This window comes from Pocillopora verrucosa, chromosome 9 (assembly GCF_036669915.1).
Source record: "Pocillopora verrucosa isolate sample1 chromosome 9, ASM3666991v2, whole genome shotgun sequence".
Classification (NCBI taxonomy): domain Eukaryota; kingdom Metazoa; phylum Cnidaria; class Anthozoa; order Scleractinia; family Pocilloporidae; genus Pocillopora; species Pocillopora verrucosa.
Window position 1 is genome coordinate 7,155,518 of NC_089320.1, and position 22,965 is coordinate 7,178,482.

Consider the following 22,965-nt stretch of genomic DNA (forward strand, 5'->3'; position numbering starts at 1 on the left):
AGTGGTGCAGCGACCACATCCGCATACACGTATGATCGAGCTCGTGTTTCCAAAACATGCCTAAAATCATAACTGCGAGCACAATTCATAAGGGCCTATGCCAGTACCGAGCAATTTCTTTTAAGAAATTACTTTAAAAAGTGCCTATAACACGAATTTTTTTTTTGCATTTTTTGATTGATATCTATATTCAAACTTAGAATTAATTGATTTAAGCGACTAGGGAGTTTGCATTGAAAGTATGATTTGGCGGCTAAAAAGTGCCCCCATTAAGCGCGCGGCCAAAATGATCAGCACCACAATTTCATTAGAAACTTATCCCTTTATGCATATTAAATGCCCTTCCTTATTGTTCTTTACTAATGATATTGAAGGCGAACAATTAATAAGTCAGCGTGTTTTGAAAACTTAGAAGTGTCTTCTGGGACTATTGTAGAAGAGGTGGTTTGCATTGGAAGGCAATCATCTTAGTGCAACCATCATCGGACGCAACTTGGCAAACCACCTCTTCTACAAATGATCCAACTTTTTTGACCGCAGCACTGTTCACAAATGCAAGCAGAAACCGCGTGGACTTTCAAAGGCACGATGTTAATCGAACATCGTCGTCTTCTTACTCTTACAAAAATAAGCTCTTAATCTTTTCCTATACCCTTAAAGCAAAATATATATTTTCAATCGGACGCTGAATTGCAAATTTATTGGAAAAAATGAGGAGGAATACACTACAGTCTTGTTGTTTATCTCTTACTTCGCAATAAAATATTATCAAATGACATTATTTTGCATAAATTAGAGTGACGTCACGGAACACGATTAGTGACAGGTTTGCGTAGACGTTCCCTCGCTTCTGTTTCACCTTGTGGGGGTGGGGGGGGGGGGGACGACTACACGTAGGCTAAACATCAGGCTCCACCGACATTGGTTCGCTCATAAAAGGTTTGTACATTTACGGGCCATCTGGTCAGGGGGCCCACACCTCTTACACTTCTTTTTTTTCCCTTTTTTTTGTTTTTAATTTTATTACAAAAAAAAATAATGATAAATTTTTTTGGTAAATTATTTTTTATTTTTGTGTTTATATTTACGATATTTGTCAACAATAATAGCTTTTTGGCAGTAGCAATCCTAGGCCACCATAGTGTAGTATCGTTGAGTAATTTTTTTACTCTTTGTTTATATTTTGACGAGCTCTTTTGCAAAGAGTAAAAAATACTCAGTGATGCTACACACTAAAACATCTAATAAGGATATTTAGTGTGTTGCACAGGTTTTCTTTCTGGACCGGGATTCTTAAGCACCTCGCGTGGTTCGTAACAATTATTTCAATTCTAATTGTAAAAATTCAGTCTTGATGCTATGTACTCATACTCGACAAGGTCGATGTACAACAATGCATACGATTTGTCTTCTTGACAAGGGTAGCAAATTAAAGGAAATTTTTTCTTAGGGTATGGGTCTGAAGGTCTAAACTAAAGGAAAATATTTGAGCTCGTCACTTGCAAAAGTTCTTTAAGTATGGTCTTCTCTATAAAGGACTTTTCGCTCGTTGTCGATGAATGATACCAAATCTGTTGCGAATTTCAAGATGTCGTTTACAATGGCAAAGCAGGAGTCACACTTGACAAAGTCATCGCTGCTCTTGCAACCATCTACGCCTGCAGTGAATTTTGATGTTTTAACTTACTCCCTACTTATCATTTGCCAGAAAATTGTTTTCCCTATCTGAAAAATGTTTTATTATCGTGTTTAACCGTCAGCGTATTTGCTGTTTTTCAAGGAGATACTGTTTGACTACAAAAATTAAAGCAGATTAATATATCTACAACCTTCCGGTAGGTGGGTTAGGAAATAGATAGTAACACTGGCTTTTTGTGGTGGCTGGGAAAGAAGAAGGGGGACATTGACATTGACATTGTAGGCTAAACAGAGACGTTCTTTGAGATGTCACGCAAAGTCGATGGACGCTTGAGCGAGATCCGGGAGAGCCTGGGTGTCACGCAAGACAGGTTGAAACTTAGGGTGCGTTTCTTTAAAAAAATCCAAGATTGGATTCTTAATCCGAGATCATGCGGATTCGTTATTTTTAAAGACACGAAAAATCCGAAAATGGATTTTTTTTTCAATTAGCCGTAACGACCCCAGCATGCAGTTCGCGTGTTTTGGGGGGAGTTTTCAAAATGGCGGAAAGTTTTGGTTTGATGTTTGAACTGTTCGAAGAAGTCCTTGCCGATGACCTTGAACAACAACAGGTTCTTTTAGGAGCCGATGACGAAGCAGTTTTATTCCTTTTGGCGGCCGGACAGCTCGTCCGAAAAGAACACGTTCGCACAAAGAATTTTTACGAAATAACCGTACCTAGTTACATACCGGAGGACTTCCGAAGTCACTTCCGCATGTCACGGCATACAGTTACAGTTCTCGAACATTTGCTTTCGGTCCACGGCGACTTACCTCAATACACCGGCGATAGAGGAAGACCACCGGTCGAGTTAAGAAAGCAAATCCTTATTACGCTGTGGATTCTTGGGAATCCAGAATGTTTACGCTCTGTTGCCGATCGATTTGATGTTTGCAGGGCAACTGCGTACAGAGTCTACAGACGAGTTTGCAAAGCAATAGTGAGGAACTTAATGGATCAGTTTATCAAGTTTCCAACTGGTCTAAAAGCCCAAGCGGTGATGGAGGCCTTTGAAGAGAAAAAGGGTTTTCCGGGTGTTTTGGGGGCTATTGATGGCACCCACATACCAATCAAAGCACCACATAACAATCATGAACAATACATAAATCGCAAAGGTTTCTTTTCCGTCCAACTACAAGTCATTTGTGACCCGGATTTATTCATAACCGATGTTTTCTGTGGTTACCCTGGTTCAGTACACGATGCTCGCGTGTTTCGTAATTCTCCGATCTGCCGAGAAGTTGAAGTGAACCCAGACAATTATTTTCCTGGCAACTCCCACATTTTGGGAGACGCAGCATATCCCTTGAAGAGGTGGCTGTTGACCCCATTTCGAGACAACGGACGTTTGACTGCTCAACAAAGACGTTACAATACTGCCCACAGTTCCACCAGAATGGTGGTTGAGAGGTCCATAGGGCTTTTTAAGAACAGGTTTAGGAAGCTAAAAACAATGATGGATGTTGACAAAATTGAGGACATACCGGAAATTATTGTATCCTCTTGCATCTTACACAACATTTGCATTATTGAAGATGACATCGATGATTTTTTAGATGACTCTAATGATGATGATGACAATGATGACAATGATGATGACATCTTTCCACCAGGTGTAGGAGCAGTTGATAAGAGAAACATGATAATGAGACTGATCCCATAAACCTAGCATTTATAAGTGGTTTATGTATTGATACCTTTTGTACTGTGGTGTTTTCATGAACACTTCTTTCATAGGTGGTGTATGTCATTCATAAAGTTTATACTGTATAATAGTCTTTTTGCTATAAATATCAATATTTTATTTGTTTTTAAAAGTATATAAGAAAATAGTAGAGCCATGTACATGGATCACTTTATACTACCTGAAACATTTATGGTGTTGCTTGAAATGTAAACTTTCAACACAAATGTAACAGCCTAATACTCTGACAGTCCAGGTTGCTTGTGTCACGCACAGAAAGGAGGAAGTGCGTGACACAAGTGATCTGAAGCATCTGAGAATCAGGCTAAAAAAAGTAAAGGATATAAATAATATCAAAACCAGTTTAGTTAGGCCCTCTCACCTAATGTTGCTGTTGTAGTTCCTTGTATGTATGTGATAAAAAAAAACATACAACTTGCAATAATACTGTTAACATGTATGATATAATAAACTTTTAGATAACTCAATACTGACAACAAACTCAGGTTTACTGTATCTATGTTCATGTTTGTGGTCAAATAATCCCATGTTCTGCAACACAATAAAAAATTATGGAATCAAGGTTACTCTTTGTTCAATGATTTTTCAAAAACATTCAAAAATCGGCCGATGAGTGCCATGCGTTCATTGTGCATATTTTCAAACTTTTTAATCTTTTCCTTTTCTTCCTCTTTCCTGTCTTGTGTAAATTCCTTAAAGAGCCCAACGAGGTCTTCTCTTTTCTTCCGCTCTGGTAACTTCTTTTTCTTTGCTTTTGTAACCACAGGCTCCTCTGTGTCACTACCTGTGGAACTCAATGTGGAACTGGAATTTTTAACACTCTTGACTGCATCTTTGCTCCGTTTACCATCAATGTTGCTGCACAATGTTTTTGGAGCGATGGCATCATCTTTCGAAAATATTTCGTGAAGTTCGTCATAGAAGTTGCATTTCTTTCGGTCATTTCCGCTGACTTTGTTGTGATCAACACAAGCAACATAACTTCTCTTCAGATTTTTCAATTTCGTCTCACACGCCTTGGCATTAAAGAACACTCCGTTCTTCTTTAATTCTTCGCTGATTTCTTCCCACAGGGACTTGTTCTTTTTGTTTATATCTTTAAATCGTTCTCTGCGTTCGACATAGCAGGAAATTAACAACAGCACATCAGCTCTAGACCAGCGTACAAGAGCTCTCGATTCGCCTTCGGTGCCTTCACGCGACTGACTGAACGTGGCTGCAGCTGTTTCCAAAGAAGAAAAACTTGGACCAGGCTGAGGTGATACTGATCTGACTGTTTCATGGCTGAACTGTGATGCCTGCGGTGGTGGAAACATGAACTGAGGAAGATAAGGTTGAATGCCCGGTTGAACGTGGCTTTCGTTCCACTGATATTCTGGATATTCACCTGCAGATAAACTGTGCGTCCAATATTGTCCTGTAGATAGAAATAAAAGATGCCAAGACGCATCAAACATCCGGAAAATTTATAAAAATACGTACAGGACGGAAAATTTCGGTGAAACTACACAAAAAACTCACCTTGTTTATTCGCCATGGCCGGCAGCAGCTAATATTTACAACAAAATGGCGGGAATGTGGCGGATTTTAAGAAGACGACCGCTTGCCAAACGTACTGCTTTTTGTATCCGTGCAATAAAGAAACGCACGGATCATGAATCCTAAAAATCCGGATTTAGATTTGATCTAATGAATCCACTCGGAGTGTGGATTCTATAGATTCAAAATCCATTTTCGGATTTTATTAAAGAAACGCAAAATCCGTTTTTGGATTCAAGAATCCGGATTTGGATTTTTTTAAAGAAACGCACCCTTATAACGCTTTCCAGATCAAAAACATCACGTGCATCATAAATCAGACTTCAGTTATAGCAAAAGCATCATGGCTTCGTACGCGCAGGACGGACTGTGGTCGTGGCTGGTTTGCGCTTCTGCAACTCTCTCATGGCTGGCCGCCTTAGGCTTTGTGTTCAGTTTTGGAATTTTCTTTCCTGTCTTTATGGATTATTTTCAAGAGAGCAGAGAAAAAACGGGTAATTTGTACTGTTAAACGACATGATTCTGTAGGACAACATCTGACCTAGATTTGCTAGTTGGTCAGCCGGTGCAAGCGGAAAGCTTGAAAATCGGCGTAGATGGCTACGAAGGAAAACGAAAAAGAAAAATGATTTAATTTGACTTGAATCTCTTACGTATTGAGGCTAAATTATGTAAATCGAACCACTTCGATTTGCAACCTGTTGAGCTGATTTCAGTTTAGGTGTTCGGCGACATTACTTACGTAGGTGACTAAATTCCACTCCAGCGAGCGCAGCTAACAATTTTTGCGGCGCTGCTGTTTTGTAATCGAATTCGTATCTCAAACGTGGGCTATCTCTTTTCGAGAACAGAGGCATGTTTTTATTGAAAAATCGGATGTCTGCCAGTGCTATGAAATTTTTAAATATCTCAATCAAAATCTAGTATCCCCGGGAAAAAATTTTATTAAAAGAGGGATCAAGCCACCTGAGAGTAGAGTAACAGCAAATATTTACTGAACGGGATAATTGTCAAGCGATTGTATTTTCTCTTCACTACAGTTGAGTCAACTGTTCGGTGCCGGTTAGTGTCCCCGAGGCCGCCATCGGGTATAATAAATTATCCCCGTCATTTCTTTTGTTAGTCTCGGAGCGTAATATGCTATTCAGGGGTACATTTTTGTTGATTAAGAAATTTTGTCGACAGCGGATACCGAATGCTAAAAATAATCGATTACAGATCAGTTTGTGACAAGCATTCACGATTTTGTGTCACGCAACAGCGTCACACGTTCTCAAGGTGTGACCATCTAGCCAAATGTTTGAGCGTGACTTTGGGAGACAAGCTATGCCAGCTTTTTCGGTTTAACCGTTTAGCGTTTCGTTACGTACCTCTAAAAAGCTCTTTTTTTATTTCACTCTCTAACCATTATTTTCTCTTTGATTAGGAGTTTTCTATCATTTTGTATAGAGTAGTCAGCGATAAACGCGTAGGATTTTATTTGAGGAAGCTTCGTCACAAGTTAACCCTTAACGTTCCCCCTCCCAGAAGATTGTTGAGCAACTAATTTCTCCTGACAATATCACCCCTGAATCAAACATTAAGGTCACCAGAATAAAGGAAATGATTAAGAGCTTCTCTAGAATCTAGAGAAGCTCTTGATTTTTTGACAAATTCTCCCTGTCAGTACCTTAGGAAACGTATAGAGAACAGTATGGAGAATATGCATACTGATGTCAGGGTGTAGAGGGTTAAGAGACAGTAGAATCTGAATACAGTGGAGAAGGAGAAATTTACTCAATAACTCTGTTCAGCAGAAATAGTTTCTTGACCACATTGGTGGAGGGATCATGAAAAATCCCACCGTCAATATAGGGGGATTAAAAAAAAAAAAAAGGACATGAAATATCTCAAGGGGGAGGGGGGGGGGGGTGATCATCACGTAAATTTCCCGTTTTCTCAACAAAAATCCTCCTCTCACCACCCCCACCCCTTTCTCCTTTCCCGACGATAAATAATAAGCAGACCCTTAGGAGAAGTATCTATTTTCCCAAGAGAATATAATCTCTTGTTTCCCCAATATCCCTTGACTGTTGTCATCTTTTTTCGCAAATTCTCTCTCAGTTTAGAAAACTTGAATTGAGCTAACCAGCGAAACAGTCGCTGACATTGTAGGCTAAACAGAGACGTTCTTTGAGATGTCACGCAAAGTCGATGGACGTTTGAGCGAGATCCGGGAGAGCCTGGGTGTCACGCAGGACAGGTTGAAACTTATAACGCTTTCCAGATCAAAAACATCACGTGCATCATAAATCAGACTTCAGTTATAGTAAAAGCATCATGGCTTCGTACGCGCGGGATGGTCTGTGGTCGTGGCTGGTTTGCGCTTCTGCAACTTTCTCATGGCTTGCTGCCTTAGGCTTTGTGTTCAGTTTTGGAATTTTCTTTCCTGTCTTTATGGATTATTTTCAAGAGAGCAGAGAGAAAACGGGTAATGTAATTTGTACTCTTAAACGACATGATTCTGTAGGGCAACATCTGACCTAGATTTGCTAGTTGGTCAGCCGGTGCAAGCGGAAAACTTAAAAATCGGCATAGATGGCTACGAAGGAAAACGAAAAAGAAAAATGATTTGATTTGAACTGAATCTTTTACGTATGGAGGCCAAATTATGTAAATCGAACCAGGTCGATTTGCAACCTGTTGGGCTGATTTCAATTTAGGTGTTCGGCGACATTACTTACGTAGGTGACTAAATTCCACTCCAGCGAGCGCAGCTAACAATTTTTGCGGCGCTGCTGTTTTGTGATCGAATTCGTATCTCAAACGTGGGCTATCTCTTTTCGAGAACAAAGGCATGATTTTATGGAAAAACTTTGTTAAAAGAGGGATCAAGCGACCTGAGAGTAGAGTAACAGCAAATATTTACTGAACGGGATAATTGCCAAGCGATTGTATTTTCTCTTCACTACAGTCGAGTCAACTGTTCGGTGCCGGTTAGTGTCCCCGAAGCCGCCATCGGGTATAATAAATTATCCCCGTCATTTCTTTTGTTAGCTTTGGGGCGTAATATGCTATTCAGGGGTACATTTTTGTTGATTCAGAAATTTTGTTGACAGCGGATACCGAATGCTAAAAATAATCGATTACAGATCAGTTTGTGACAAGCATTCACAATTTTGTGTCACGCAACAGAGTCACACGTTCTCAAGGTGTGACCATCTAGCCAAAGGTTTGAGCGTGACTTTGGGAGACAAGCTATGCCAGCTTTTTCGGGTTAACTGTTTAGCGTTTCGTTACTTACCTCTTAAAAATTCTTTTTTTATTTATTCTCTAACCATCATTTGCTCTTTGATTAGGAGTTTTCTGTCATTTTGTATAGAGTAGTCAGCGATAAACGCGTAGGATTTTATTTGAGGAAGCTTCGTCACAAGTTAGCCCTTAACCCCCCCCTCCCAGAGGATTGTTTAGCAACTAATTTCTCCTGACAATATCACCCCTGAATCAAACATTAAGGTCACCAGAATAAAGGAAATGATTAAGATCTTCTCTAGAATCTAGAGAAGCTCTTGATTTTTTGACAAATTCTCCCTGTCAGTACCTTAAGAAATGTATAGAGAACAGTATGGAGAATTTGCATACTGCTGTCAGGGTGGAGAGGGTTAAGAGACAGTAGAATCTGAATGCAGCGGAGAAGGAGAAATTTAGTGAGTAGCTCTGTTTAGCAGAAATAGTTTCGTGGCTACATAGACAGCTCAAGTTAGAAACCATGGGGACCCATAGGATACGTTGGTAAATCACAAGCCCACATTAATCGAGTTAGTTTCTTGCATTGCCTTATGATTTGCTCTTTGACAAACTTCTTCTCTCTGTTAATTTTTAGCTTGGGTAGGTTCGCTGGCCATCGCGATAATCTTTTTCAGTGGGCATGCGTCGGGAGCTCTCATCAGTAAATTTGGCTGCCGTGTCACTGCTCTACTCGGGGCATTTTTGTGCGCCCTAAGTCTCGGTGTCTCCTCCCTGGCGAAAAACATTCTCGTTTTGTATTTCACCTATAGTGTGCTGTATGGCCTGGGTACTAGCTTTGTGTTCTCATCGGGCATCAACATCATTAGCAAGTACTTCAAAAAGAGGCGCTCATTGGCAATGGGGATTTTGACGTGTGGACAAGGGGCAGGAGTTTTGATCATGGCACCCGTTTTACAGATGATGATTGACGCATATGATTGGAAGACAACCTACCGAATAATGGCAGGCGTGATTTTCCTGATGTGTCTAACAGCACTTACCTACAGTCCTAACGTAGAAGGTGAAGATACTGAAGGAACACCGGCGGAGGAAGAAGACAAGGAAAAAGGATGTTACATTGATGTATCAGTGTGGAAAGAGCCCAAAGTTTTGGTCCTTATTTTGTCTTCAACTATAATTATGTTTGGACACTATACACCGCAGATTCACCTGGTAAGTTTACAGTTCAACAACCATAAACACTCTAGTAAGCCCAAGTTGGGCGGGAGGGGGGGGGGGATGGGGGTATTAATTCCAGGGCTTCCAATAATTCTAGGGTGGTTATTAGAGGAGAGAGGGTGGAAGGAGGGGGGGGGGGTCAGGGGTTTTTAAGAAAATATACTTGTATCGAAACACAACTATATTTTGAACTGAAACGTTACCAAGCCCGAATGAAATTTTTTGGTTTGCCTTTTATCCTTTTAAGGGGAGGTGGTTCGTTTGGGGAAGGAGGGGGAGGCTAATGAGAACTTTTAGGCTAGGAGGAAGGTTTTAATCAATGAGGCACGGGGCATGAATGACACCAACGATATCTCTGATACTATCTCGTTACTGAAATTATATAAGTTTTATTTTGTTAAAAAAAAAGCCCAAAATGGACTAAATGAGACTGGATGCCTGTGTATGTTGATTCTTAGGTGCGATATTGTGAAGATATTGGAATCACTGCTGACGCGGCCTCTCGACTATTTGTTTATTATGGGCTGTCATCGTGCGCAGGGAGACTGGTATCTGGTCGTCTTTGTGACTTCAAAATGATCAACACATTCTTTGTGTATCAGATTGCCGAGATAGTCGCTGGAATGTCGATTCTATTTGTAACAATGGCAACGTCATATGTTCACATGATAGTGTTCATTGTAATTTTTGGATTCTGCGACGGAGCTTATATTACAACACTTAATCTCATCGCCATTACATGCACTAGCCCCGATAAAATAGCCCTTGCGCTTGCATGGCAAATGCAAATGAGTTCGTTTACTACGGCCAGCGGTCCTCCCATAGTGGGTAAGTCAATGTTTTTTCTGCCGCTGATTCTTAAGCAAGCCTCGCGAAGACTGAACTGGTCTGAAGGTAACCGTAAACTATGAAACTAAACGTCAAGATTATGCTCCTCGTGAAAATTGAACTGACCTGGAGGTACCTGTTAACCATGAAACGAAACATCAAGATTATGCTCCTCATGATGCTTGGAAGTCTCCTTAAATTTTTACTTCCTGAGGGGGATCTTGGGGTTTTTCAAAGGGAATTGGGAGGGGGGGACATTCGGTGCCAACAGGGTGTAAAGGGGGTCTAGACAAACTAGGGAAGACAGGGGGTTCGTGAGAATATTACAGAGCCCTATGGGAAGATCAGGTAAATTTATCATCACACAACAAAAATCCCCCAATTCCCTCCCCCCTCCCACGCATACACACCCACACCCACACCCACACCCACCCAGGCGATTAGTGAGCACGGTCCCATCATCTGCTCAGGGTAGGGTGAGAAGATGAAAGAATGAACAGGTTACTTTCGTAGAAAAAGTAATCAAATTTGTTTTCCTTCAAACAGGTCTGGTGGCAGACACAATGGGCTCGTATACGCCAGCGTTTTATATGGCTGGTGGAGCAGTGATCGCGGGCGCTTGCATTCCTTTTTTCCTTCTCTGTAGGAAAGAGAGAAGCGCGTCACGTGACCTTTGGACCACGTTGGGCCCAACTGCAGAATCGGCAGATGTACCTGATTGGAGGAAATCTGTTGTCTACACGGTTGACAAAAAAGCATCGATTCGTGATCCTAACTAGGGACTGAATTCCCTTAAAATGGACGGCATGTACGTTCATTTTGTCGCTGATTCAGTTCACAATTAGCTTGTTCTAGGGGTTCGGAGCGAAATAATAAAAGGCACGAGAGTAGCGGCTAAGTGAAAAGTGAGGGAGGCTTGGGTCGGGTCGGGTCGGGTCGGGTCGGGTAAGTCCCAAACCTCCCTCGGTTTTTCTCTTTGCCTCGCGCCGATTATCATTTCGCTCTGAACGTCTGGAACAAACTACTTCACAATTATATTAGCTTTCTAATGTTCCTGGAATTTTTACGAGAAGTGATTGGGATGGAGTACTATCACGACTAAAAGACAATTTAGAAGAGCTGATCTGATGGGGTAATATTGTTGGGAAATTAGACTTGATATCTTCTTTTCCTCGCAATATGTTGTGGAATTGTTAAGAAGGATACATTGCTTTCATTCTTCCCCAATGACGGTGTATTGTGTGTGATTGTGTTTTGTGTGATGTGTGCGATGTGTGTGATGAGTGCGATGTGTGTGATGTGTGCGATGTGTGTGATGTGTCATTTCTTGTTTCGTCGTGTTGCTTTATGCGTCTTTGAATAATTAATAATTTGATATTTTTTTTAAGTTTGCTGTAATTTTTTGAATGAACTCTAGCGTAATATGCCATACGCTGATGATGATGTTTCTAAAATCTGATAATGTTTATGGAATTATTCATTAATAATTGTAATAGGATCGAGTTGGGTCCAATCTGTTCTGTAATTGTTTGAATGATTGAAAAAATCAGGCAACATGAGTATGAATGCAGACAGAATATGGCGACACAAAGTCGTGTTACCATCAGATCAAAATTATGAAAAAAAAAAATTGAGTTATGAAATATCTAATAGTCAAACATGTTATTTAATAAAAACATATATTAATTTTTTAATCCAGAAATTGAACTGAGTAGTCCACATAGGAGCACACGCAATGACAAGCTTGACGCCAAGTCTGTTCGGTGCATGAAGTATGAAGCGACTAAGAATATCGCTCGTCCCCCTGAATGCTGTTCCATCGTTTTTTACCGCCCAGCGTTTCGTCTGATTACCTTAACAACTCGCCGGTACTCATTTAAACTCCCGGGTGAAGAGCGTTAAGTGTCCTGCTGAATAAATTAACACAACTACTCGGCCAGGTCTCGAACCCAGATCTCTCGTTAACGTTCGACCACCGCGTGTCCCACCAGCTACATATGCGTGCCATGTAAACTATTTTATTACAATGTTCAATTACGAACGCAAGGCTTACATTTACTATTAGTACTCAACTTGGGCTGATGATTTCCAATCACACTCGTAAACTTTTGTTACAGTTTTTTTTTTATTATTTGTTCATTTCTGCAGCTGCGTGAATTCGTTTTCACTTATGAGGATATGGCTACACAAAATTAAAAAAAGTCAGCTTCTTGATGGTGTTTTCTACGAAAAATTCTGACGTGCGCGCGGGCTCACTTCATCATGACGACAAAGTGCTTGACATTGATCAGATCTCGCGTGTCACGGCTAAGTGAAAACGAGGAGAGGAACTTTCTTCGTCATTTTTCTCTTTCTGTACATTTCTGTATCTACTGGAGCCTCTCGTAAGTTACAATTTACTCTTTTGACAAATTTTCTGATAACTCTTTTTGCTTTTCCGCAAAAGTTCTAAAAGTTGCAAAAGTTGGTTTCTTTTACTGAATTTCTAGTCTGTGGCTTTTCACTCGGAGTGCGCCGGGGGAGTGGGGATATGATTCCAGATAATAAAATGAGTGCCTCAAGCGAAGACCAGAGCCATCCGCAAAGAATGGCCGACTTGAGGATAGGGGTTGGTCCCCAGATGAACACAACCACGATAAGATTCCATATCTGTATCTTGTTTTGGATTTATAATTCGAGGCTATTCCGATATGAGGCCACGCCCCACCTGGTTAACAATAAACAGGGTCCAGGTATCACCTGAAAAGGACTTTCGGGACGACTGGAATTCCATAAAGGTTTGGTTTTTGCCTATGTCTTGTTTACTTAAGTTTCCCTTTTTTTTCACTTATGCCTAATTGTGGAGATCGAGTTTGACAAAGACAAGTAGAACTGCTGACTTCCCAACTATGATATTTCAACGTATGTTTTTTTTTTTTTTGCCGCGGCCGGAATTATCTGAAGGCACATCAGCCAGTGCTTTGATCTCCGAAGTGAAAGAACGAAAATTTGGGCAATATGTCAGGATATTTCCAGTGTCTTCCGTGATTAAGATATGCATGAAGGTAGAAATCCATGGATATCCTTACGTATGTAAGTATTCCATTTTATTATTTTTTTTCGATGATAGAAACTCCGTGTGCGATCGTATAATGTGAACGCACATTACAATGACACGCTCAGCAATAGGCAGTAAGTGAAATGACACGGCGGCTTCTGAGCAGCGGCGTGTCCGATGGCACGACTAATAAAGATTTTCCTTTTGTTTATGTGGCTCGATAGGAACAAAGGCACGTGCCAAGAAGAACCTTATACCATGTTTGTCGTATGTAATGAATCCCAGAATTCCTAATATTATAGCTGTTCCAGAATTTAGAAACACTTATTCTTGTTCCAGAAACAGCAAAAGATTAATACGGAATTATATTTCTTGTAAAAAATCTCTTTAGTTTTTTCTAAATTTCAAGTCACAATTTTTCTCTTCCTCTCCCCCTTCGTAGTCTTTTTGTATTCAAGTGCGGCGCGCGTGAATTCACAAATTAACCAACCACGTCAAAGAACCTAATCCTTGACATTGGAAAACTTTCGCGTACTTTTTAGTTTGTTTTCGCGGAGTTTTAGTCAGTTATTTTTTTCAGCTTTCGTTCGCGTAAATTTGTTCTCCTTTGTTTGGAATTTAAAGAAGTTTCGAAGTTTCTATTTTAGCCAAATGTTGTGGTTCATTAAATAAGGTTAATACATATTTTCTGCGGAGTTTGGACTCAAGTCTCTTTCATCGTAAATGGATTTGTTACATGGTGCTGAGACCCGGGAATATTGACTCACTGAAATGGCTGATGAAGAATTGAAAAAGAAGAGAAAGATCCGAGGAGGACATAAAGGATACGTTACGACGTCTCTGGAAAAGGAACCTCCTCTGGCGAATCAATTGACAGCTTATCGGATTGCTCTTACGGAAAAACTCAATGTCCTTGGAGCCCTGGGCGACGAAATTCTGGCTTTAATGACAGAAAAGCACATCGAAGATGAAATCAAGGAAACTGGAAACTTCAGAGAATCTATTCATCAAATGATAGTGGAAATTGACAAATTTCTCAACGCAGTTGATCTGGAAAAGGCCGGAAACACAGATAAGTCAATTCCTCTCTCTAATTCTAATTCCTTTACTGAAAGTCTTGGAATCGGAAAGGCAAAACTGCCGAAGATCAATCTCAAGAAATTCTATGTGATCCCATTTCCTTCAATCCTCTCTGGGACTCATTTGCAGTTCATCAGATGTTGACAAATTCAATTATTTGAGAAATTTGTTAAAAGGGCCAGCCGCAGGAGCCATTCGAGGGCTACCGCTTACAGCAGAAAATTACGAGTCAGTCAAAGCAATTCTAAAGAAACGGTTTGGGCAACCCCAAATATTTTCTAATCATTAATTCTCATATGGAGGGATTAGTGAAAGTATCAACTGTAAGTGTGGACAATGATTTATGACGTCTTCGCCTTCTTTATGATCGAGTTGAAGCACACGTTCGAGCATCACAAGCCCTGGGAATAGACTCTGAATCATATGTGTTACCCCAAACAGAGAGGTAACACATCTGCATAAAAAACAGCTTAAAAGCAACTCCAAAGAGTTGAACAAACAACAAAAGTACGCGACAATGTCCACGGCGGTCTTCAATGTCAAGGTTAGAGTTCTTTGGCCGTATTGGCTTATTTTGTGAAATCACTCGCGCCGCGCGTGAATACAAACATAATACACACTGTACCAGGGGGGGAGAGGAAAAAAAGTTTCAATTTAAAATTTTAAGCAAAAAATATTTCCTTCAGTGTTCATCCACAAATAACGTAGAAATGCTTATTTACAATCAAAGTTTCTTTCACAGGAGGCGGCCGTTCTTGCTCAAATAACTGCATACATTTGTATGTCACCTTTGATTTACCAGTGGAATCTTATCTGAGTAACTGTCTTTTCATTGCGTGGTTAACTATGGTGATCACGATTATCAACCTTTACTCTGTATCGCAGCGTGAGCGTGTTGTGAGCGTGCTCTGAAACGTTGTAAGACTGCGTGTGAGCAATCATGTCTTTAACATTCCTGTTAAAGGATTACGTTATTTATCGAATGACACAGGCAAACTCGTCGATCTTACGACCTTTCGATTACTATTCATCAGTACGTTGTCGTTGTGCCGAAGCATAACGTATCGGCATTCCTATCGTTGCGGTATTCAAGAAGGTTGTCATCTTGGACCTATACAAACGACCTAACGATTCTCCTACAGCTCAGTGGTAGAGCATACGAAGTATATACCGGAAGATCGACCACTATTGGAAAATCTATATCCCAAGTTCGACCCCTATTGGAATCACCGGGAGTTCTTTTCTTCCGAGCATGTCTGTGCCAATCTCTGAATAACATTATCTTTCATTTGAAGATCACCGGACTTAAAATTTAGCATCTTCATTTACATCATCATCGCCATTCCTACAGATCTTCTTTCAGTGACTTGAACTTTATCATACTTACAGGAAAGCCTTTAAAGCACCTCAACGTCTTCCGGGTCAAAAGCAATTGTTGATCAATTGAACATTTTTAATTATTGCTTTTATTCGAAGCTTTCGACAAGTGTTTCACTCGAAATAAGCGTGGGGAAAACGCGAACTGTGCAAATCGCCTGACTGGTTTTTACCGAAAGCGTATTTGTAGTAGGACTGAAAACTTCGCACATCGTTTTACAACGAAGAAATTGTTTGAGAGAGTTCAGATATTATAAATGAGTGAAAATTCCATCGATTAATTCAATTAAAAACAGATACCTCATAATTTTAACTTTCTAAGTTATTTTTTGTGGAGGATAAGAATTAATTACAAAGGGTTCTTAGGCCGCGTGTCAAATTATTTAATAATGACACATTTGCTACCACAAATTTATGTCGAAAACAAATTTTTGCCAACAATCAAAGTGATTTGAGAGAGAGAAAAGAGAGAATGAATAAGTTTAATATGGTCAGCCGGCAAAACGAAATATATTTATGAAAAATGGCAACCTTAAAGTAAATAAAGAATTTCTTTTCGAGTGGTCAATTAACGATTTGTTTTAGACTAACGTGAGCATTTTTCACTTACTATGTCAGTTATCAGTTTTCTTTTAATGGATCGGACTAGTTACAAATAAGATCTGCGAGTCGTCTTCCCTTTGCGTCCTCTTCTACCAATCTTACTTGTGACATTCCAAAAAGCTACTTGGCTGGCTCTAAAGTGTTGCTTCAGCCTCGGTTTCACGTCGAGGGCTACATAAAACTGCTCGTCTTTGGTAAATTGTCGCCATGTGATTTTCGAAGAACCGGGAGGAGTAGGAGATCTGAAAAGGAAAAATAACCTATTAAGTAATAGCTCTGCTATGTGCGGAAAAGACCGTTTGATTCTAAGCGACGCGTGGCGAGAGAGGCCGTGATCCTCCTAAAAGTTGGCCCCATTCCGATCCCTAAATTCAAAATTTTTGAAGGAAGAAGTGGAAACTAAGGAACACCCTGATCAGTTCTTACCCAAATTTGGCAAAATCTGTCCACAGTTTCATCATGTATAGGCTGAATCCCTTTTCAATTTCGGAAAATCTGGGCGTGAAATAGTCGATTAAAGATGAAAGCTTCTTAAATGGTGCTCCGAACACAAAAGAGACATCCATCCCGCGAACTGTCCCAGCCCATGCCGGGAACTGCGTAAAGTCCGGACGATGCTCAAATACGTAGAGGTAGGTTCTATCTCTCGTCTAAAATGCAAGATATAAAATAAAAACAGCATATTATTAATTACTTATAATTTTTGCTTTGACATAGAGACGATACCGTTCACTGATTAAAAAGAGTTGGAGCCGGCGAGTTGGTAAGAATTTCTTTAAAATCCAAAGCACATGCAATTACATGCATACCACCGAAGTTTGACATTTGTCTCTTTAAATTTATAAAGCATATATATTGGTAAAAAAGTCAGAAAAAACGAGCAACAACCTCAAGTTGCGTGTTTTAATCAAGTTAACTGAGCTATGTATGTTTTACCTCCGCTAAAGCACTGGCCTCAAACATTGCCGGCGCTAGATATTTAAAGTCGCTTTCAAACTCCAGCATCATTTTCCTAATGGCAGTTTTGCTGCTTGGATCATTATGGTCTGTGTATCGATACTTGACCAGCTCTTCTATAACTCTATGTCGATTTCTGTTTTGCCATAGACTAAGTGAACGTTTTATGGTAAATTCAAACTCATTTGTGTCGACATGGGCGAGATTTCCCGCCTCTAGGACCAAATCAAGAGCTCCTTCGTGTGAAGTAAGCCCTATCATGACGTTAACACTTTTGTCAGGAAATCGTCTTTCTTTGAAAAGCTTCTGGGGAAATTCAGGAAGGAATTCTCCATCTGGAACAGGCGTGGTAATTTCTGCTGATATCTCAGTGGGGAAAAGCGATGAAAACCTTGTTTGAGTATCAATAATTTCCGCCGGGCTTTTGCTCCGTAAACAACGAGTGAGTTCCATGTCTGGCCCGCATGTAGCGACTTTCTTCAATTCCTTCAAGGTGTGAGTGCTTGCCCCATTACCTCTAAGTATAGGTGACGTAGCAAAGCCGCTCTGAATTATGGCTCCTTGAAACAATCCTTTGGACAACGGAGAAATAAGATGAAGGGAGACACTAATTCCCCCAGCACCCTCACCAAATATGGTCACTTTGTTGGGATCTCCACCAAAACTTGCAATGTTTTTATTGACCCATTGCAATACCATCACCTGCAGATGTGAGACAAAGTAGTTCTTAGATATTTTTGTTCGTTGGTTAGCTACGTTTTACTCAAGAAGAATGGATCTTGAAGTTTTTGACGAAGAAAAAAGAGAGTCAAGTTTAATTCTTTATTTTTTGTGTATATAGTTTGTAATTATAATTTAATTGCTAAGTGTTTTGTATGATAACACTGTCTTCTTTACAATACATTTTTACAATGCGTTACCGCACGGTTAGATCCGTATACCTGATCTTGCATTCCATAATTTCCCTTTAAGTCCGTGCCAGGGATGTTCAGGAATCCTAATATTCCAAGCCTGTAGTTAAAAGTTACCACGATCACGTCGTTCAATGAAGCCAAGATATGGGCCGGATAATGAACCGAGGAACCGAATGTGAAGTTGTGGCCTTGAATCCAAACCATGACTGCTTTCCTGTCGCGGACTTTTGTAGTGGATGCCGGTAAAAAAACATTTAGGTAAAGGCAATCTTCGTCCACTATGAGAAAGGGAAGTGTTTAAGCGAGAGTTAACAGTAACTTCGAACAAATATATGTTTATCAGAAATCGTTGCTCTGTTGCTATATGTTATTTTATATGAAAGCGTCATGCCTTACCTTCTCCAACTCTGACATTAGGTATTGGAAAATCTGGCTGAGGGCATGCAGCTTTGTAGTCTGTCGCCTGTCTGATCCCTGTCCATGGTTTGGCCTGGTTTGGAGCAGCAAACCTCAATTCATTCACAGGAGGCTCGGCAAATGGGATCCCAAGATAAGTGAGGACTGATTTGCCAAGTGGGAGGCTTTCAATCTTGCCGACAATTTTTCCAGACTCTATTTGCACGACGGTTGAGTTTTCAAAGCCTCTAACCTGCAAACGTGGATCAAAGAGATAGATTCTAGATGGCGTTATCGAGAGACAACGAATATATGAAGAAAGCTACTAATAATGATCCGGTTATTGTGTTGATTAAATAACAAGTTTCAAACCAGCCACACGATGAATTTAATAAAAAAAAGTCAATCCATTGAAGCCTGAATCCAGAAAAACTCACCAGCTCTGAATCTGTGAAAGTTTGATTAGAGTTAGACTTGATGCGATTTGTCCCTGAAACAAAAAAAAAGTCCTGAGTGAATAACTCACTTCTCCTTAAACAGCGCCACCTGTGGAACGTTTCAAGCATATCATATATCATCCCAAGTGCCATTCGTTCAAACCCATCAATGAAAAATTTTTTGGTATACCCAAGTTCAGTACGTTGTTCACACACAATTTGCTATATATGTCGAGCACGGTTTCTGAAATAAACACCCATGTATGTCTTCCAGGTCAATTTACCGCGTCTCTTGCGTGATATCTGTTCATATTTACCAACTATATACCATTTTCACATTGAAGTAATGTCCTTAATGAGTACATGGCTGAGTTAAAGGAAGTTAGGGCTTTTCATAAGATTCGCTAACGGTCCTAATATCTAACCTTCGGGTATTTCTTCTCTCAGGCAAATCTTGAGCGTGAAGCGCTCATCCCGCCCACCGCTACGGACATCGTTTTTCCAATAAATCACAATTGTCATCTCAAGGCCATCATCTTCTCTCGTTATTCCTTTAAGCATCACGGCATTATTATTCAGCATAAATCTGTCTCGAAACCCAGGCCAGCTATGATCTAGTACTTTACATTGCGTACTTGTGCAGTACGCAATTGCTTCCTTTGCATCTGGCATACTTCTAATATAAAGGTCCTCTACTCGTGTCCATTGCCGCACCATGTTGATTAAGTGGTGAGTCAGGTTCACATCGCTTCCCTCTTGGGCCCAGATACCTGGAATGAAAAGATTAGTAAATATAGTCGTTTTGCAGACAAACGACAGACTGGAAGCTGGATGATTATAAGGGAAATCTAAAAGCCATTCCTTTCCTTGCTATCACACTCGGGTGGAGATACATTCTTTATCATATCCTTCGTAGACTGTAGAGTAATGTACTTATAATTTTTGTCTCTTGGGGCTTGTTTTGCGTATTGAAGACGTCCTTTTTTCGATTGCTGTCCGCCAACGTTCATTCATTCAGCAGGCATGACCAGTATGCTACCACTAGATAAAATGGTACCTGATCGAATTAGTTGCTCTAGCGCACGGAGAGAAATGAAAAAAGACTTACATTTGGTAGAAAGATCAATCACAACTGGGTTATTAGTGGTTCGACTTCCATATTCGACCTCGCATGTAAAGGTCACTTTTCTCTTCTTTGCCTCTCGTGTTGACCGTTTTATGATGAGACTTTCTTTGGATACTCCTTTAACAATTATTCCGTCAAACTCCTGTGAATGACTCAGAAGAATACACTTCTGGGAATTGTTGCAATAAGCAATATCAATCATTTTCAAGCTGTTAGAATCCCTAACTTTCCATTTGATGTATTCATTCGAAGATTTCAGTTCTCTACATTCCAGACGTAACGTCTCGTTGGGACACATATGCTTTTTTGGTATTTCACCTAAAGAAAAATGATCAAACTTGTTAAATTCACGTTGATCTCTATTCTTTCCTAGGGGCACTCTAAATTTTTTTTGGTACTGAGAGGTGGTTGTCTCTGGTGTAAAAAAAGCTTCCATCGGCCGACCAAGCTTATTATAAATAAAAGTGTACATTTTAAACCACAATAAACCTGTTGTCCCTGTTGTTAATCGCTTTTTCCCGTTTAGAGTTTGAATTTTAGTTTTGAGGCAAATTACATACAAACGAACTTCACTGACTGCAGGAAAAGCCCTAGGTAAGGATGGATGGCTTTTTCTGGGACTCATTTACAGCACAAAGGGAGATAGTACATTCAAAATTGCATTTTACTTATCATACCTGAAAATTTTACCTTTCACCGTGAAATTTTGAGCTCAGGGTCAATTTATTCGATAGTCTGAGTCTTATTTCGTCAACTTATCATTGGTTTATTGATGCAAAACGACATTGAAAATACAACGCCGTGATTTTGATGACGTCCTATTTTGTAGAGCACAATGCAGTCAAAATAATTTTTTTCAGTCAAATCGGGAATTTCCCTTGTATTGTTTTCCCTTGTAGAGTGACGACGCGTTAGCAAATTAGTAGTGCTCTAACCTTGGACAGTAAACACAAAGCCCTGCAGTTGACCTGTAAAAGGAAGTTTATCTGCGTAAGTCTCAATGTATTACTTTCATATTAAATTACACACGTAAGGGAAGAGATAATAACTGAACGGAAAAACTGGACAGATACTCGAGGAATCCCGGGATTTGTGGAAACCGAAAATACTGAAATGGGGAATATTATCACAGTTGCATGTATCCATTTCATTGGCTGGTTTTAACTAGAGGAAGTTGCTAAAGTGAAAGTGCTTACTATGGAGAAAGTGACTTAGGAAATGACTCGTTCACAATCAAAGCTGGGGAATTTAGAAGCCCCTCTACAATTTTTCAAAATCATTTGAGTCTAAGATTTCGTAGCTGAGAATCATGAAATGCTCACAATCAAAGCATTTCTTTGTTGGTCGACGAGAAAGAAATACTCGATCTAACGGCTTGTGTTGGCGAGATTCGAATATATGCTTCGGTTTCGCTTTGTCAAGACTTTTATCAATTTCAAGTTTAATGAAAGAAGAATTTGAGCTAATGAAGATGTTTTCAATATCGTAAGACTTAGTGAGAATGCTGATCCTCGAATTAAGCAGCGATGTAAAAAATTAGATTATTAAGCTACAAAAGTCATCACTAATGAACTGATTGATAGTCGTGTTCATTGATCTGTAGATTTCTTCCTGTGATTTCGTAAAACCCCCTATGAACATCACAGGTTTTTTCCCCCAGGAAAGGAGGCACATTCGTTTACATGTAATATTTTTTTTTCCTACAAACAGTTTCACTTACGTTGATCCACCAAACGTTAAAATTGTTTGAATCCGTGCAATAAAAAAAGCCTGATGTGGGTGACTTGTGGGCTCAGTCGCGCAAAACGTTCTTGCCAAACAACTAGCATTTTAAGGGAATTTTACCGAAAAGGACAAAGGAATCAGAAAGAATGAAATTTGAATACATAATTTTCGAAAAAGACTAATACAAATTGAAAGATCTTTTCAACTTTTTTTTCCTGTTTATGTATAGTTATTAGAAAAATCTGAAATCTTTATAAACTTTTCTGAGCTCTCCCTTCATTGTTATTTGAAAACATGGCTTCGACTGTTATTATTTTTCACTTTGTGAGCACATTTTGAAAAGTGAGATTCACCACTCAAAAAGATGACTGGGATGATGAGCAATTAAAAGACTCACCTTAACTCAGTCTAAATGAGCGCACGCCACTGCACAAGAGACAGACATATTGCGACGGAAAAAAATGACTCTCCTTATTTAATCAATACGGTCTCATTTGAGTGCCGAAGCATTTAAAAAACAATTCATATTCTTTCAACTCACCTAGGGTAAGCAAAATCAACAAAGCAGTGAAGGAAGACATGTTTTGATTCACGCAAGAAGTTTCGCTTGAAGTTTAGTGAACACCTGTCTGTTGGAGGGAAAATGTAAAATCGCCTTATCATTTAATCTGTCGTTAGTATTTGTGATCTGGTTCAATATTTAAAGACAAGCTGTTTCTTTCTTTGGTCAGCATTACTTGTGTCCTGACATCGTCCTTCAGCTGTGCCCTGATACACGTTGCAACAATAATAGATCGTAGATTTTCAGCTAATTGATTAGTAAACATAAACACACTTATAGTTTCCTTGCGGTCAGCACAGGATTTCCTAACGGGAACAAATGAATAAATATTTAGCAAGCTTTATATTACAACCACTTACTTCTCGTAGATAGCCTTTTCCTCGGCAACCTCAGAGGTAATCTGATCTACCTCAGTAATGAAGGAACTGCTTGTGAGTAGTGTGAGGACGAATCTGTCTTACCTTTTCAAAACGAGACTTTATAACAATCTAATTGTTTTCATTTGCGCATGAGCATGATATGAGCCAAAGTATACTAATGGTAAAAATAGCC

General features: G+C 39.8%; 4 protein-coding genes across 5 annotated transcripts; 2 read left to right on the forward strand and 2 right to left on the reverse strand.

Moving 5' to 3' along the window:
* The first annotated feature begins 2,056 nt into the window (after nucleotides 1-2,056).
* On the forward strand, nucleotides 2,057-3,360 carry LOC131798703 (putative nuclease HARBI1). Its single transcript, XM_059116376.2, has one exon. The coding sequence runs from the start codon at nucleotides 2,181-2,183 to the stop codon at nucleotides 3,342-3,344; it is 1,164 nt and encodes a 387-aa protein (XP_058972359.2). The 5' UTR covers nucleotides 2,057-2,180; the 3' UTR covers nucleotides 3,345-3,360.
* A 589-nt stretch (nucleotides 3,361-3,949) lies between these two features.
* Nucleotides 3,950-5,187, reverse strand: LOC131800238 (uncharacterized). The gene is made up of 2 exons (XM_059117936.2): nucleotides 4,908-5,187; nucleotides 3,950-4,803 (listed from the first exon to the last, which is right to left on the reverse strand). Exons 1-2 carry the CDS (start codon nucleotides 4,921-4,923, stop codon nucleotides 3,950-3,952), a joined length of 870 nt encoding a protein of 289 aa, XP_058973919.2. The 5' UTR covers nucleotides 4,924-5,187.
* Nucleotides 5,188-5,265: 78 nt separating this feature from the next.
* On the forward strand, nucleotides 5,266-11,887 carry LOC131782313 (monocarboxylate transporter 12). 2 transcript variants are annotated; one of them, XM_059099035.2, is made up of 4 exons: nucleotides 5,266-5,419; nucleotides 8,788-9,365; nucleotides 9,830-10,199; nucleotides 10,746-11,887. In XM_059099035.2, exons 1-4 carry the CDS (start codon nucleotides 5,269-5,271, stop codon nucleotides 10,976-10,978), a joined length of 1,332 nt encoding a protein of 443 aa, XP_058955018.2. In that variant the 5' UTR covers nucleotides 5,266-5,268; the 3' UTR covers nucleotides 10,979-11,887. The 2 variants fall into 2 exon arrangements, with proteins under 2 accessions (XP_058955018.2, XP_058955019.2); XM_059099036.2 differs by lacking the exon at nucleotides 5,266-5,419 and adding an exon at nucleotides 7,240-7,395.
* Nucleotides 11,888-15,223: 3,336 nt separating this feature from the next.
* Nucleotides 15,224-22,901, reverse strand: LOC136283271 (cholinesterase-like). Its single transcript, XM_066171836.1, has 11 exons — nucleotides 22,773-22,901; nucleotides 22,393-22,480; nucleotides 21,062-21,094; nucleotides 20,109-20,444; nucleotides 19,426-19,770; nucleotides 19,001-19,053; nucleotides 18,564-18,816; nucleotides 18,195-18,445; nucleotides 17,233-17,955; nucleotides 16,723-16,946; nucleotides 15,224-16,538 (listed from the first exon to the last, which is right to left on the reverse strand). The coding sequence occupies exons 2-11, from the start codon at nucleotides 22,430-22,432 to the stop codon at nucleotides 16,343-16,345; spliced, it is 2,454 nt and encodes an 817-aa protein (XP_066027933.1). The 5' UTR covers nucleotides 22,433-22,480; nucleotides 22,773-22,901; the 3' UTR covers nucleotides 15,224-16,342.
* Nucleotides 22,902-22,965: the final 64 nt, after the last annotated feature.

Coding starts and splice junctions, on each gene's coding strand:
- LOC131782313 (XM_059099035.2), top strand. CDS start 5,269: ATGGCTTCGTACGCGCAGGACGGACTGTGGTCGTGGCTGGTTTGCGCT. Junction 9,366..9,829: donor ATACACCGCAGATTCACCTG/GTAAGTTTACAG, acceptor GTTGATTCTTAG/GTGCGATATTGTGAAGATAT. Junction 10,200..10,745: donor CAGCGGTCCTCCCATAGTGG/GTAAGTCAATGT, acceptor TCCTTCAAACAG/GTCTGGTGGCAGACACAATG.
- LOC136283271 (XM_066171836.1), bottom strand. CDS start 22,432: ATGTCTTCCTTCACTGCTTTGTTGATTTTGCTTACCCTAG. Junction 20,445..21,061: donor CTTTGTGTTTACTGTCCAAG/GTTAGAGCACTA, acceptor ATTTTTCTTTAG/GTGAAATACCAAAAAAGCAT. Junction 16,947..17,232: donor AGGCCAGTGCTTTAGCGGAG/GTAAAACATACA, acceptor CTTGCATTTTAG/ACGAGAGATAGAACCTACCT.
- LOC131798703 (XM_059116376.2), top strand. CDS start 2,181: ATGGCGGAAAGTTTTGGTTTGATGTTTGAACTGTTCGAAGAAGTCCTT.